The sequence below is a fragment of the Meleagris gallopavo genome, chromosome 15 (genome assembly GCF_905368555.1).
Source record: "Meleagris gallopavo chromosome 15, MGAL_WU_HG_1.1, whole genome shotgun sequence".
NCBI lineage: Eukaryota > Metazoa > Chordata > Aves > Galliformes > Phasianidae > Meleagris > Meleagris gallopavo.
Window position 1 is genome coordinate 11,042,729 of NC_139418.1, and position 15,108 is coordinate 11,057,836.

At 41.9% G+C, this 15,108-nt stretch overlaps 1 protein-coding gene across 1 annotated transcript; it reads left to right on the top strand.

Annotated features, from left to right (window-relative positions):
- Positions 1-14,616, top strand: LOC100542547 (uncharacterized). The gene is made up of 12 exons (XM_003210367.5): positions 1-153; positions 3,911-4,255; positions 4,554-4,901; positions 5,566-5,625; positions 6,327-6,674; positions 7,812-8,117; positions 8,672-8,758; positions 10,115-10,174; positions 11,608-11,660; positions 12,269-12,353; positions 12,784-12,814; positions 13,972-14,616. The coding sequence occupies exons 1-12, from the start codon at positions 6-8 to the stop codon at positions 14,042-14,044; spliced, it is 1,944 nt and encodes a 647-aa protein (XP_003210415.3). The 5' UTR covers positions 1-5; the 3' UTR covers positions 14,045-14,616.
- The last annotated feature ends 492 nt before the right edge of the window (positions 14,617-15,108 follow it).

Here is a 15,108-nt window from a genome sequence, read left to right on the forward strand (position 1 = left end):
GAGAAATGAAACTTCAGTTGGGCTCACTCAGCATCTTTAATAGTAGCTATAAGCTCTGGTTTTCTCTCCTTCCACTCACTGACCTTGGGTCGCCGTCAGCCAAAATGTCCCATTTTGTGTTGTTTCGCTGGATTGTGATACAGACCTTTATAGGTGAGTCTTCGCCTGCTTGACTGTGGGATTGCTCAGAAAACAAAAGTTTTCATGGCAGCACTTGTTTTACCCATATATGTGTGCATCACAGGGAAAAAGGATGTAATTGTATACAGAACTTCAAAAAATATTTTTAACTTATAGAGTTAACTTATAGAGTTAGAGTTAACATCTCAAGGTATTATTATTTTAATTTTAAAAATGTATGTAGTTTCTTCTATCTATATGCTTTGTTAGTTTGCTCTGTCCCCCAAATTATCTAATGTATTTACTGCTGCTAAATATGTATTGCCAGCTTTGTTTCTCTATCTGCATCTCCACTACAACCCAAGGCAGACACAACCCAAGCCAGGGAATTGACATATTGATTGCGTAATGAACATATATGATAAAGATAATATGATAAAGAAAATATTTTCCTAAACTCTGAGCACTGTCTGCTGCTTTGAACATTGTCACAGGAATCACAGAATCATTAAGGTTGGAAAAGACCACTAAGATCATCTAGTCCAACCATGAAGAAAAGCACGGCTGGAGATTACTCTCCTTCTAAATGCAAATGTTGAGAGTTTGCCCATCTAAAATCTGGATCCTCAAAGAAATAGCAGTAATTTCTGCATGCGCATTTAGGCATCAGTGATGCAGTTTCCAAATTGCTAAATGAATTGAATGTATCTCAATGAATGAAGCTGAATGAATTGGCTCATGAAACATGTCTTCACCCACTTCCAGTGAGGCATGAGCTCCTAGTGAGAGTTGTGCTTGTAAATCACTCCAGCATTTCAGGAAATGCTGCCTTAGATGACTATATTAACCGACCAACCTCTGCCAGGATGAAATATCCAAGATAATAATGACAGCAAATGCACTGTCCTTAATTCACTTTAAAAAGTAGTGGAAAGATTTTGGTAGGTGGTAGAATACACTGAGATATCTGCTGTGCAAGTGGCACAGTGATGTAGCCTGGGAATTCCATAGTATTTTTGGTCTTCTGCCAGACTCAGCAGAAGAAATAGGAGGTCTCTTTCCTTGCCATACGTTCATCCTCAGCATAAATTGGAGGGACAGGTATCCATTTGCTCTTGTTTTCAAAAGCTTTTTTTATGCAGAACTACTGAAGGACAAGAATGACTTTTTGTTACTGCCTTCTCTTCAACCCAGCTCTGCACTGAGAAAGGGTACATTCAGGCTCAAGATTAAGTATTTCTTCGAATGTTTTCTCTGAAGCCTTATTACTGCAAAAGCTTTAAGGAGAAATAAAAAATAAGATTGATAGGGAAAAGACAATTGTCTAATGAAAAAAAAAAAAAAAAAAAAGAGAAGCTATTCCTATCCCTGAAACAGATCAAAACTTATTTTTTCAGCCAGCTGTCTTGCATGTTTTTGTCCATCCAATGACCAGTCTACATGAGATAAAACCTTTACAACAGCAATTACACTGCTTAATCCATCACTGAGGGTTGTTCCAAGGGAATCTGTATATAAATATGTGTGTATATATATGTGATTTAAACAATTATGAATACCTTCCTGTCTTGGAATATATAATAAATATCTGGAGTGCATTTCTCTCTCACTTGGATTAAAGATTCAGAGTGACAAAGCTCACAGACTTCAGTGGGTCTGCCCAGGCACAGCTGATGCTCAGAGTGCCTTGGGTCAAGACTGGTTGGCTGGGCAGGTCATTGCCATGGACAAAAACAAGCCTACGGTGTCAGGATGGAACAGTGTCAGGAAATTCTTTCTTAATTTCAAAGGTATTTAAATTCAATCCTGTTTACTACTTCTTCTGGAAAATGTGTCTGTGAAAGAGTCTGCAGCTGAGAAAGAAATTACATGGTCTTTGCTAAGAGGTTCATAGTGTTGAAGAAAGATGGTTGTGGTATTGAAACTTTCCCTGCTAACCTGCAGTGCAGGCAGATGTTAGGAACATTAGCGTCACATAAATTAAAAGAGGACTTGAAACTGCAAAAAATATAACTTCCTAGCATCAGTACTTGTGGGAAACTGCCCTGGAGACATTCTGGTGCCTTGTGTGTTCCCTCTTCTTCATTTCTTTCTTTCTTTCTTTCTTTTTTTTTTTTTTTAATAAATAGAGACTTGAGCTTATTAAAAACAGAAAAGCAGGCAGAATTTCATTTGTTAAAGAGTTGCTTAATGAAGCTACTTTTGCATTGTGCAAGACTGGGATGAAACAAGATCAGAAGATAGATCCATTCATCCTGAAACTGCAGTGATGTCACCTGCAGGAATAGTTCAAGCTGGTCTTGGTTTTACATACATACATTGTTGGGGTGACTTGAAAATATATGTTAAACTGTTCCAGCGACTAACTCCATGCTTCTCTACTTTCAAGGCCAATCAGATGAATTATTTTGTTCTCTTGTCACCAAAAGAGTCTGTTTTCTCTGCTCTGCTGTAACAAGACAAATGAACTTACTTTTTTCCAAGCAGTAAAACAAGCAGCCATTTCGCAAAGCCTTATGCTGTAGTCAGAAATTCTCTCTCTTTTTTTCTTTTCTTTTTTTTCCAAATTCTTCATTTGTTTCACTGCTAAAACTTCTGCCCTTCATGCCATACCGCATGTTGTTTTGTCTGCTCCTGCTCTTTTAGCATTTGGAACAGTGGAAACCTGAACCAGTCAACTTATCTTGCCAATGGGATAAGCGATAATGAAGCTGAAATGTCATCCCAATAACAAGTCATGAGGCAGCCTGCCACAGACTAAAGCCTCACCTGGGGAATAGTCCATTAAAGAAAAAACAAGAGAGACGTGGACACAATTGGCGGCATCTCTGTTTGCTATCTGGGAGCCACGCCAAAAAGAAAAGACATTTAAACAGCTGGCAGAATAGAAGTGTTTGGCAAACCAATGTCAGAGCTGGTGATAACAGCAGCAACTGCTGTAAGTCCTGTTTGGGGTAAGGAAACAGACCATATGATATCAGATCTGTGGGGTGATCCTCTTGCTGCAGCAGAGGACCAGATCTGGATGCTCCCCACGTCCCTCGGCTCTTTCTCTACTGTATGTAAATGATAACATGGGGAAAAGTCAGCTAGGCAGGAGGACCAACAAAGACAGAATGAACGTAAACCAGAGGAGATTTATCACCATATGTAAACTTTTATTTTTGTGTAGTGTGTCTCATGAGGAAGAAATCCCTTTCAGAGCAATCTGGGAATTGCATGGAAAGCTAAGAGGGAATAATAATAAAGATTCAAACCAGATGCTAAGGTGGGTACTGGCTGTAAACCCAAAGAAGAGCTGGTCATCAGGAGTAAAAACACAATTAAAATCTGCATCTGTTGTTTTTAACATTGGTTTAACAATAGCTGTTAAAGCTCCTGTGAACACAGGTCTGCAGGTAACTGAGAGTTGGTAGGGCTTGCTCAGGGACTGAAAGAGCTTAATAAGAATAGATTCCCATATGCAGATCCCACCACTCTGCCAACTTAATTAGGACCTAATTTCACGCAAGAGTTGGTGATTTGGCCCCTACTATTGAGTCTGTCACAGAAAGACAACCGTGACAGAATTTTTTGTTCAAAGGAGGTGAAAGTGAACTGAGAACACCAGTTGAGTTTCAAACCAGGTTTCTGAACAACTTTCAAAGAATCTCTGAGAACAGTCAGTGGGATGGGAGCCTAATTCCCAAATTGCACTTGCACACATGCGGTTTGTGTTTGGGTCATCAGCAATAGTCTTGAGCTTTTGTCACCATGCACATGTTTACTCTCATTTTTTCTTCCTTAACAGTGCACACCACATCAGAAACCGTTGTTCGAGGAATGATGGGACAACCTGTCACATTGCCTTGCTCCTACCGTGTGGCACGAGAGAAGGACATCTCTGATATGTGCTGGGGCAGAGGCCCGTGCCCAAACTCCAAGTGTAATAACAAACTTTTGCACACCACTGGGAACAGGGTGACGTTCAGAACATCGCAGCGGTACAACCTGCAGGGCTACATTTCCTATGGAGATGTGTCTCTGACAATTCAGGAGCTGAAGGCAGAAGATGCGGGCACATACTGCTGCCGCGTGGAGATCCCGGGCTGGTTCAATGACATCAAGCGGAATATTCAGCTGGTGGTGCTCAGAGGTGAGTTCTGGGGTCTTCTCCAGACTTTTGAGCCATACAAGATTCTGGTTCTTCTGTTTCTGTGAGTGTGCGAAGGAGAAACTACTTGCAGCCTAGAAATAAATCAAACCCACAAATCTGGGCTTTGCTCTTCCTGAGGCTTGGTTTCTGCTAATTAGGCAGTAAATTTAAACAGTAACTCTCCTTACTTAAGTCACAATATTTAAGTAGGTAGATGATTTTTGGTAAATTATCATTTGGTTTTCCTGAAATAATGCTCTGATTCAGCTTATCTCTTGGTTACAATCTTTCTATACAGCAACCTCAGTGAAGAAAAAGCCTAAGAAAAATGGTTCAAAATCCACAAAACGTCCCAGAAAAACAACTTTTGCACCCCAAACAACCTCTGATCTTCAAGGAACAGTACAGACTGCTGTCTTCCTGGCAACCACTGTCTCCCTAGCAGCTTCTGCAACCACTGAGTCTCCGAGAGTAACAACTGCTTTTTTCCCCCCAATATTTGATCAGACAGCGAGAGGCACTTCTCTAGAAAAAATGGGGTCAACCAGTGCTCTCCCAGATTTTTCAGCCAGTTTTCAAGCAGTTGATGTGAGGACTGAAGATGATGGCATCTCCTACTCGACAGAGTTAATCCTTCTTCCTGAAGGTACCAAAATAACCAGCACCAATGCTTTACTTGTCTTTGTAACCAAGATAGTCTGTGTTAGCCCAAATCACGCATCATAAAGATTCTCAGAGACGGATAACTAACTGTAGTTTGAAAGATTTATCTGAAACATTTGAGTATGCATATAGGTAGTATGTTTTAGAATCATAGAATCATAGGAGTTGGAAGGGATCCTTAAGAACCATCTGGTCTGCCTCCCCTGCAGTGAACAGGGACACCCACAGCTCCATCAGTGCTCAGAGCCCCTCCAGCCTGACCTTGGTGTCTGCAGGGATGGGGCACCACCACCTCTCTCACAGGGCAACCTGTGCCAGTGCCTCACTGCCCTTATCAAAATGGATGTGCAAGTCAGATGTTGTGGCTGGTGCCAAAGCAGAGAGAAAGATAAGGAGAATAGGTGACTGAACCTGCCTTCAGAGGAATGTTAACAGGCTGAAGAAATAAGGTGACAGAAAGGGTGGATGGTGCCCTATTTTCATTTGGCGGAGGTGGATTGTTAGCCATGTCCAGACAGAACCTCGTCTGTTTTTGTTAGTTAATTTCTCACAAGCGTTTGCCAGACAGATTGGGTTAGATGGGTGTTTGGTTCCTGCTGAGCAGGCTCTCATTTAGTTTCTCTTCTGTCTTTGCCTGATTTCCCCAGCAACAACCCTGCCAGAGCCAACCACACTTCAGACATCGAAGTTAACCCTTGGTCCTTCAGGTACGGGGAGGAGGCACCAATAGTTGCTCCACCAAGCAGGCTGTGGTTCGCTGCCAGAAAGTGTAATTTTGACCTATGTGTGCCAGAGTGAGATATGCACTTTGTGTACTTGTGTATGTAGGGGGATTCCTACTAAACTGCTCTTCCTTCCTTTTTATTTTTGGGAAGAGTAGTGGGGAGAAAAATTGAAAAAAATGAGGGAGGAATGGGTGTTGGGAAAAAAAGATGAGGGCAAAATAAAAATACGTCTCTTGAGAGAGGACATGGGATGGGAGCTGAATTCCCAAATTCCATTTGCACAATTTTTATCTGTGCTTAGGCCATCTACAACAGATCTCAGCTTCTGTCATAACACATTTGGACACACTTAGTCACATAACCCAAGTGTGTGGCTCCTAAAAATCAATGCAAAATCAAAACAGCTTTATGGATGATGTGCCTTGTGAGCAGCCCACAGCAGTTGGCTGGGGCTCCAGCACGGAGCCCTCCAGCAACAGCAAGGAGCCAACATCCGTGAACTCCTGGCTGTTGCCCACCCTGCCCTGGGCCATCAGCTGCTATAGGCTGCAAGGAAGTCCCTTGGGTCACAGCAGTGAGCTCTGCAGGCTGTGCTGCTTCTTTTCCTGCCACATTGTGTTGCACAGGCAGAGACTTGAAGCTGAAGCTGCCAAAACTCCTCATTCCTCTTTCTTCTTCCTCAGCAATGAACACCGCATCAGAAACTGTTGTTCGAGGAATGATGGGACAACCTGTCACATTGCCTTGCTCCTACCGTGTGGCACAAGAGAAGGACATCTCTGATATGTGCTGGGGCAGAGGCCCGTGCCCAAACTCCAAGTGTAATAACAAACTTTTGCACACCACTGGGGACAGGGTGACGTTCAGAACATCGCAGCGGTACAACCTGCAGGGCTACATTTCCTATGGAGATGTGTCTCTGACAATTCAGGAGCTGAAGGCAGAAGATGCGGGCACATACTGCTGCCGCGTGGAGATCCCGGGCTGGTTCAATGACATCAAGCGGAATATTCAGCTGGTGGTGCTCAGAGGTGAGTTCTGGAGTTTTATACACCTGGGAGAAACCCAACACTGCAGGAGAGGTGAAAACCCAGTTGTGTCTGTTTGGCTATTTGGTTTTAATGGAAGGTGCTTTTATCAATGTAAATAGTTTTCAGTGGAGGGCTGAAACCAGTTGCCCATTTGAATCAAAGTCATTGAGCACCTCTGATGAGAAAATCATTACTTGAATTATCTTTCCTTTCAAATGAAATGTTTAATTTTTCATTTCACAACCATATTTGTGGATTTAAATGAAGTTGGAATCATCAGAAGAACCCTTGGAATTGGAATTAAATCCAATTTTTCATTTGGTATTCATCGAATGCTAAAGATTGGCTTGATTTTACTAATTTTACCCACGTACAGAAATTCTGTCTTAGGTTTTCAAATGACTTTTCCCTTATTTGACCAAGCTGCATGTTAAAGTAGGGATATTGCAAAGCTAAGAAGAGGCTGAAAAGCATTGCAAAGCACAGGGAGAACATGGTAGCCACCAGCCCTACTGCAGAAAGAGCAATTATTTTTCTGTCTTTACAGGAGGTTGTTCTGGGGTGCAATTGATGCTGATGTACACAGAGTTCTAGATACGCCTGTTGTAAGCAATGTACTGGGAGAGTGGGGCAAAAATGCTGCAATCCCATTGCTATCTCCTAGTCTGAAGGCAACAGTTCTTAAAAAAAAAAAGACTGGTTGAAAGAATTGATGAGAAACTGGTGGCTGAAAATCAAACTTTTTATCTAGAATGACTGAGGGACTCAGTGTCTACTTTTAGGAGGACATTGAAGAGCGGTAATATTCTGCACATTTAAGAGATTTGCAATTCAAGGTTCCAATCCTTCCATTCTGTGAAAGGGCCAGGGAGGGAATGTTTGAAACCTGCAAAAAAAAAAAAAAAAAAAAAAAAAAAAAAAAAAAAAAAAAAAAAATCAAATCCAGAACACTGAGAACTGCTCACCCCGAGGCTTGTTTTCTGCTGATTAGACAAGTATTAAAAAAAAAATTATTTCACCTTCAATCACAGTGTTTTTTAAATTGATCATTTTCATTAATTTGGTTAATTGACTTCCCTCAAGGTGAGTTGTGAATGCTGAGATCCACCTTTTCTTTTGGTTGATTTTTCCACACAGCACCTCCAGTGATGACAACAATCACGGGAAAAGCTCTCACTTCCCCCAGCCATTTTGGAACAACAACCTTTGCTCCCCAAGAAACTCCTGATCTTCAAGCAACCACATGGGCTGCTGTCCCCTCAGCAGCACCTACAACCACCTGGTCTCCCCCAACTTTTGACGAGACAACAAGCGATAACTTTCTGGAAAAAGTGGTGACTACTAGTGCTCTCCCAGATTTTTCAACCAATTTCCAAACAAGTGATGTGTGGACTGAAGGTGAAAGCATGTTCTGCTCAACACAGCCGGTCTCTCCTCCCGAAGGTACAAAAATAACCAATAAAAATGCTTTCTTTTGTCTGTGTAACAGAGATTTTTCATGTTAAGCTGACTCAGGCATCATAGCAACTTTCCAAAGACAAATGATTAATTGTAGCTTGGAAGGTTTCTCTGAGACGTTTATGGGTATGCCTGCAGATAGTATGTTCAAGGAAATGGAGGTCACATGTTGTGACTGATGCCAAACCATGGAGAATGCTCAAGAAAACATGGGATGGGATTGGTTTTCCTTTAGAGCAGTTTTAGCAGGCTGGAGAAATTAGGTGAGAGAAACCCCATCATGTACAATAGAAATAAATTTAAAATTTACACCTGGGTTGGGAGACTCACTCATGCCTGCACTACTCTATTTCTTGATTTGGGAAAGCCTATTGAAATGCTCCACTGAAAAGGTCTTTCATTCAGATTAGCTGCAGACGTGAGAATGGTGGTTCAGTTTCGCCTCAGCTGATGCAGAATTGCATGAGCAATTCTGAACACCATATGAATAACCCCCTAAGCAGTGATCTTTATGAGCAGTGGCTTTTATTTTGTTTCAGTGACTTCTGAATTCCCAAGCATACTTTTGACTGCAGACAGAACTGAAGAGGCCACTTCTCTCTTGACAGATGATGTGCCAACTGTAGGTGAGCACAATAACACTGGAAGATCAGATGTTGCACGTTCAGAGAAATGATGAAGTTGTCATAAACAGAAGTATTGACTATTCTTAAGAGTGTACCAAACATTTACTGATAGCTATTTGTTGCATTTGTCAGTGAGAAGGGTTTGAAGTCCACAGAGTAGTTGTCTGAAATCAGGATGAAACAACAGATGGAAACAGCATGTTTTCAAGGCCTCCAAAGGAAGCAGGTTTTAATCACTTGTATCACTGATCTGTCATTATTGTGAATCCACTGAGCTTTCTGTTTCAAATACTCCCTGAATGTCATCATTGAACAGATTTGACCAGATGTGGCCGAATGCTCTCCCAAGCCCATTGTGTGCTCCTGGTGATGATGGAAAGCAGCAGGCAATTACCACAACCATCAATCAGTCCTTCAAGAGAAAAGGAACTGGGGTACAAAATCATGACAGACCCGAGAAAGGAACAAACTCTCATGAAGTTTGCACTTCATGGCTCACAGTCAAGTACAAACGAAGACCAGACCATGTCGTTCTGGTGTCCATCAGACACCTGGAAATGATGACTTTAAAAATGGAAAACTAAAATTCAAGGATGGTGTCATATCTGGCTGTTAGGAGAGGCCACTGCTCACTTGGGAACACAGTATTTAGATTTTTGCAGATCTCTTTTTGATAGGTCTAGAGATTTGCAGCAGAAACAGTTTAGGAAACCATTCCTGAATGCCCGTGGAGGCTCATGAAAGAGGCTTAACTGATCTCTTGAGCATATGTGAGCATTTCTCAGCACTATTCTGCTTCTCATCTTTTTTATATAATTCTGGATAATGCCCGTGTTCTGTTGTTGTAAATAGGGAGTCTTGGAAAGAGGCTTGCCTCTGGGATTCAGGAGGAAACCGTGAGCTAGAAAGAGCCATCACTAAATGAGTAACAGCAGGCAATGTATCAGGCTATGTGAATCATGCAAGCTCCCACCCCTGCAAAAACTTGTTGTGCTATTTCCAACAACAAAACTGCCACGTGTCTGAAAATGCTGTAGCATAGTTAAATACAGTATCTTAATTAAAAACAACAGCAACAAAAAAAAACCGACACAAACATGTTCTTGCATGGGTATCATTTTACTGTAATGTTTCAGAGGTATTGAGAATCTACTTGAGAATTGAAAAGAAGGTGGATGGGCCCAGTTTGTGTTTGGTGAAGCTGTGCTATAAGCCAAGTCCAGACAGAACCTCGTCTGTTTTTGTTAGTTAATTTCTCACAAGCGTTTGCCAGACAGATTGGGTTAGATGGGTGTTTGGTTCCTGCTGAGCAGGCTCTCATTTAGTTTCTCTTCTGTCTTTGCCTGATTTCCCCAGCAACAACCCTGCCAGAGCCAACCACACTTCAGACATCGAAGTTAACCCTTGGTCCTTCAGGTACGGGGAGGAGGCACCAATAGTTGCTCCACCAAGCAGGCTGTGGTTCACTGTCAGAAAGTGTAATTTTGACCTATGGAACATGTGTGCCAGAGAGAGATATGCTGTATTTGTTACTCACCAGAATCTACCTTCTACTCCAATGGAAATTTCTGTTGCTAAAATTCCGTGCGTGTGAGCTACCTGCGTCCTGTCCATGTCTTTGATAACATTCAAACACATGCTTTGGTAGATGGAAACAAAGCAGTTCAGCTGTCATAGGTAAGCTGATCTGAACTGAGATACCTGGGGGAGATTCACCAAGAGAGTTATCTATTGGAGGAAAAGAAAAAAAACATACAAATTTGTTCTAGTGGGATTACTTGCGACTGCCTGATCAGCCTTGCTGCCAGGTGACATTCTGCGAGCCTCATACATGCAGCGTTTCCTTCAGCTGTGGTTTGGGACACTATAAGTGTGTTACATGTACGTGCCCTGTCAAGTGACTCATCTGGTCCCCAGTGCATTTGCTAATACAGAGGCTCCATGATTGTTCCCTTGTCAGACCCTTGGAAGCACTTCTCATCAGAGTCTTTCTGTACATTAGGGTACGACCCAATGCACAGAACCTCTCCTGTCCTGAGATGAGCTGCTACTTCAATTTGCTTAGTTGAGCCAGTCTTCTATCTTTGGGATGCTGCTCAGCATTGGTGCCTACTGTGAGGGATCAGGAGCTTCAAATACTTAAATACTTCAGTATTTGATAGCATGAGTTCATGATCACCACAGGCCATGTCCAGGTTAATTTTTCGGTGGCTTTAAGTTCAACAGCCAAAATCAAGATGATAGGATCAGAGGACAGCAGCCTGTAAGTTCACTGCAAGATTTCTTGAGCATTTGTTTAGTTCATTCCTATGCCCAAAGCTTAGAAAACCAGAACAACTGAATTATTTTTAATAAGCTAAGATTAAATAAAAAGAGAAAGAAAGAAAGAAAGAAAGGAAACATACCAAAGCATCATCTTGATAGAGCTACCTTAGATCTGTGGTAAGTTATCTTAATGTAAAGGTATTTCCTGTGGTTTCCAGCTTAAGCAACCACACATAGCTCTGACCACAAATAAACAGAGGCAGCTCCTCTAGTTAAACTTGTGCCTTGCTAACTACCTGTGCTCTCTGCTACATTTTGTCATGCTCATGGAAGTAAAAATTCTCTTGCGAGAGACAAATTTCTTCCGTCTTGTTTCATGGGCTGTCCCTTGGAAGCCTCTTATTTCCTTGATGAAGGCTGACACTTCCTGATGGTTGCCTGTATACAGTTTGTGGCTGACAGAGATTGTAAACTGCTGGTTGTGAGGTGCTACGTTTCTCCTACTCAGGGCCAGACTTTGCACAGTAGCCCTCTCACTCTCAGATAACTGTGCCAGTAATAATTTACTTCTCTTCTGTTTTCAGGGACTACGCTGAGTTCAGCCAGCAATACAGAGAAAGCTGGGATTAAACTTTCTGTAAGTTTCATGAGTGTTTGACTACCAAGAAGCCAGGCCAACAGGATGGGCTGGTGATTTTTCAATGCATTGATGCCAAACAGACAATCTTTGCAAAACAGTAGCCTGGACTTTTATGCAGATGCTCAGGAATCACCTATTCACCTTCTGCTGATCCTGTGGGTTGTGTTAAAACCTGCAGCAATCCCATCTGGTTCGGGCACTTCCAAAAATTCCTCATCCCTCCAACGCCTCTGCACGAGGTGCTGTCCTCTGGGTGTGAGCAGGCAAGAGGCCCCTTCAGGAGGTTGTTGCATTTCCCTGTCTCTAGTTAAGAGAAAGATGAGGGTGACTAAGCTCCTAAAGACTTACTGAGGAGTTCATGTTTAGTGGGATGAATTTAGACTCAAATGCTTCAGAAAAAGGTTTATTAAATATTTAACAGGCAATTCATGCTGTTTATCATGATCATCCTGACGTGTCTTCTTCTGGCAAGCTGAGCAGACTGTTGCAAACTCAGCCTCATGCAGATATTTCAGAGCTCTTAGCCTGGAGCTCACTTCTGCTTGGATACCTCTGACGCAGAAATGCTTTCAAAGACTTTTCAACTTTTTTATCCTCTTTTCCAGTTTCCCATCTCCACCATTCTCAGCGTATCTCTCATAGGGATATCCATTATTTTAATGTTGATACTCTTATCGTTACTTTGGAAGCGTAAGTACCACTTAAGCACTTATTTTTTTTTAATGTTTCCAATGGTGGCCTAATGCAGATATCCTTCTGTATCTCTGATGAATCCTCTGGTAGATCTGTCATGGACTGTGCAACAGCACTCAGTTCATTTTATGGAGCTGTTGTCCATAGCCCAGGAATATGTCACCATGGGAATGAGGTAGGGATGCAGCAGGAGGAAACGTGCAAAGAACCCATCACTGCGGGCTCTTATTCTTAGTAATGTGGTCCTATATTTTCCCAGGAATTGCTCCTGGTGAACACTGATGTAGCTTAGAATGAGATCCTTTCTTTCCTGCTTAGCTCACAGAAATGTTGCGACTTGCTGTCTTTGCTTCTGAACTCATTTGACTGATTTGATAGAATTGTAGATTTCTTTCTTGTCATTGTGACAATATGATTTTGCTTCTAGGAAGACACACAAGGAAATTTATTATGAAAAGGTAATCCATTTTATAATTTTCTATTAAAAGTTCCAACATGTTTTTTCTTAGAAACAGAAGTTATTTGCCACTAATTTTAATGGGTACAGTACTGGTTTGTGAGACTGATAATGTAAGTTATCAGACAACTTCACCCCAGAAAATCAAACAGTGGTTCCTGGAAACTTCTCATATGTAGTACTGAACAGATACCCAGAGCACTGGGGAAGGTTAGCAGCCAACAATGGGACACAATGACCCCACCTTAAGAAAATTCCTTGCCTGCATTATTCTTTGACCAAATGGAATCATAGAATGGCATAGGGAGGGGCCTTAATGATCATCCCTGCCACAGACAGGGTAAATCTGAGTGCATGAGCCTGGTGAGGCTGGTTTAAATCAAGGAAGATGTAAACAGTGGGGAAAAAAAGACATTTTTTTTCTCATCTGCTCATCTTGGCTCAGAAAGGGATCAGAGATTTACAAACAGTTTTCCATGAAGTAGCAATCCATTCCAATAGACAAAAAAAAAAAAGGGGGGGGGAGGGGGGACCTGGAGGGGCACAGTGCAGCAGCATGGCAAACCAAACTTTCTACCAGTGGGTAAATCTTGCAGCCTCATGGGGCCACCGCACCCAGTCACATCCTCCTTGAGTCACACAGAAGTATAGCAGGTGACCACTGAGGTAATCATTTTGAAACAGATGTGGAATATTTACGTATTAATCACCCAGTGCAGGTGCTCCTAATAAGCTCATGTTTTCTGGCTTGTCTTGAACACAGGACTTTCTCTAACTAAAGACAGGGTTGTCCATTGGAATATCACCCTTTGCCAGTACCAATACTTTTTAAATAGTAGATTATCTCCCAATGCATCCTACACCTAAGAGATGAGGGCTGGGGGCCAAGGATGGGCTCCTTTCTGAACCCCATAGTGTTTATCTGCCAGCTGTCACTATAAGATCTGAGCAGGCCTTTCCTAATTGTTAGAATGATGCATGCAAGGTAAATACTTAATAGTGTAAATAAGTAGACCTTTTGCCATTGAAATCAATGGACTCGGTAAATTCTGGTCTCTGTTTCAAGGGGAATGTGCCAACGTTGCAAATAAGAAAGGGTGCTCTGAAGCATCAAAGTGCTTTTGCCCCATACATACTGATCTCTGCTTATCACTACAGCCTTAGACCAGCTGAAGACCTTGAAAAAGTTTTCAGTGGCTCTGAAGGAGAAAATAACCTTTTTGTTCTGTGAAGAGCTCCTGCATCATCAGTGGATGGCCTGGAATAAAGCACAGCTGCACTGCAAATAGAAAGGACCTGTTTCAAGCTGCATCGAGAGACATTTGTGAGCCCTTAAAATATCAGTGGGTGTAAACCAAAGGCCAAAGCTTCAACTATGAAAATTTAAAATCTTTGTGCAAATTTTGCCATCTCACCTTTAAAGCGCACTGTATAAAGAAGCTTCTTTTAGAGTATGCATTATTCAGTAGCATTTCTGGGATCTGTGTTCTTGTTAATACCAAATTAAATGTTTTTCTCTGAGTTTTACTAATGCTTTTCCTTGAATGCAACTCAGACTGTGAGGAACAGAAGAAATATCAGTGAATGCTTCTTAACTTTGAAGTGCAAAGAAATATATAAACCAGCAAATACAAAGTTTCTTATTGCTTTTATATAATCAAGGGAAAAATTAAGCCATAGGAATGCCTTAAGAATAAATAAAGATGTAGATCACTTCAGGGGTTCCAATGCTGCCCTTGATTCAGCATGTTCGAGTGACCCTTGGAGACTACGCTAATAAACTTTGTAATTTACCACTAGAAATTGCATTTTTTATGCCACGTCCTAGAGCATTTAAGCAGGAGTTAGTTATTCCCCAGGTGCTGAAATGACTGGTGTGCTATCTCAGCTCTCCAAAGAAGTGCTGCAGCCTTTCCAGAGATGGAAAATGACCCAGAAGTTCAACCCCATAACATTCCCCACCACTCATTGGTAAATCCCTGTCTCCTCCAGCAGTGTGCATAGGGGATCTCCACTCATTTGTATACATTTGCCTTTTTGTCCTCATCATGACAAGCTGCAAAATGGTGTTTCAGCTGGGTTGAGATTCAGGCTTTAAAATATAACTTCTGTTGATGGTCTTGCCTGGCAGGATCAGTGCAGTGGGGCTGGCTATGGGGGCTTGCTTGGAGGAGGGGTCATCTGTGGGATACATCGTTCATCTGTGTCACTGAAATCCTCAGCAGCTCTGTGGGATCAGCACGGGAAACAGTTCAAACCCATTACCTCCATTGCCTGCAGTTCTCAATCCCTGCT

What these genes read in the sequence shown, in the direction of transcription:
- LOC100542547 (XM_003210367.5), top strand. Translation starts at nt 6, where the DNA reads ATGAAACTTCAGTTGGGCTCACTCAGCATCTTTAATAGTAGCTATAAG. An exon ending in CTTATCGTTACTTTGGAAGC is followed by an intron (nt 12,354 to 12,783) that starts GTAAGTACCACT and finishes TTTTGCTTCTAG; the next exon opens with GAAGACACACAAGGAAATTT. An exon ending in AGGAAATTTATTATGAAAAG is followed by an intron (nt 12,815 to 13,971) that starts GTAATCCATTTT and finishes TTATCACTACAG; the next exon opens with CCTTAGACCAGCTGAAGACC.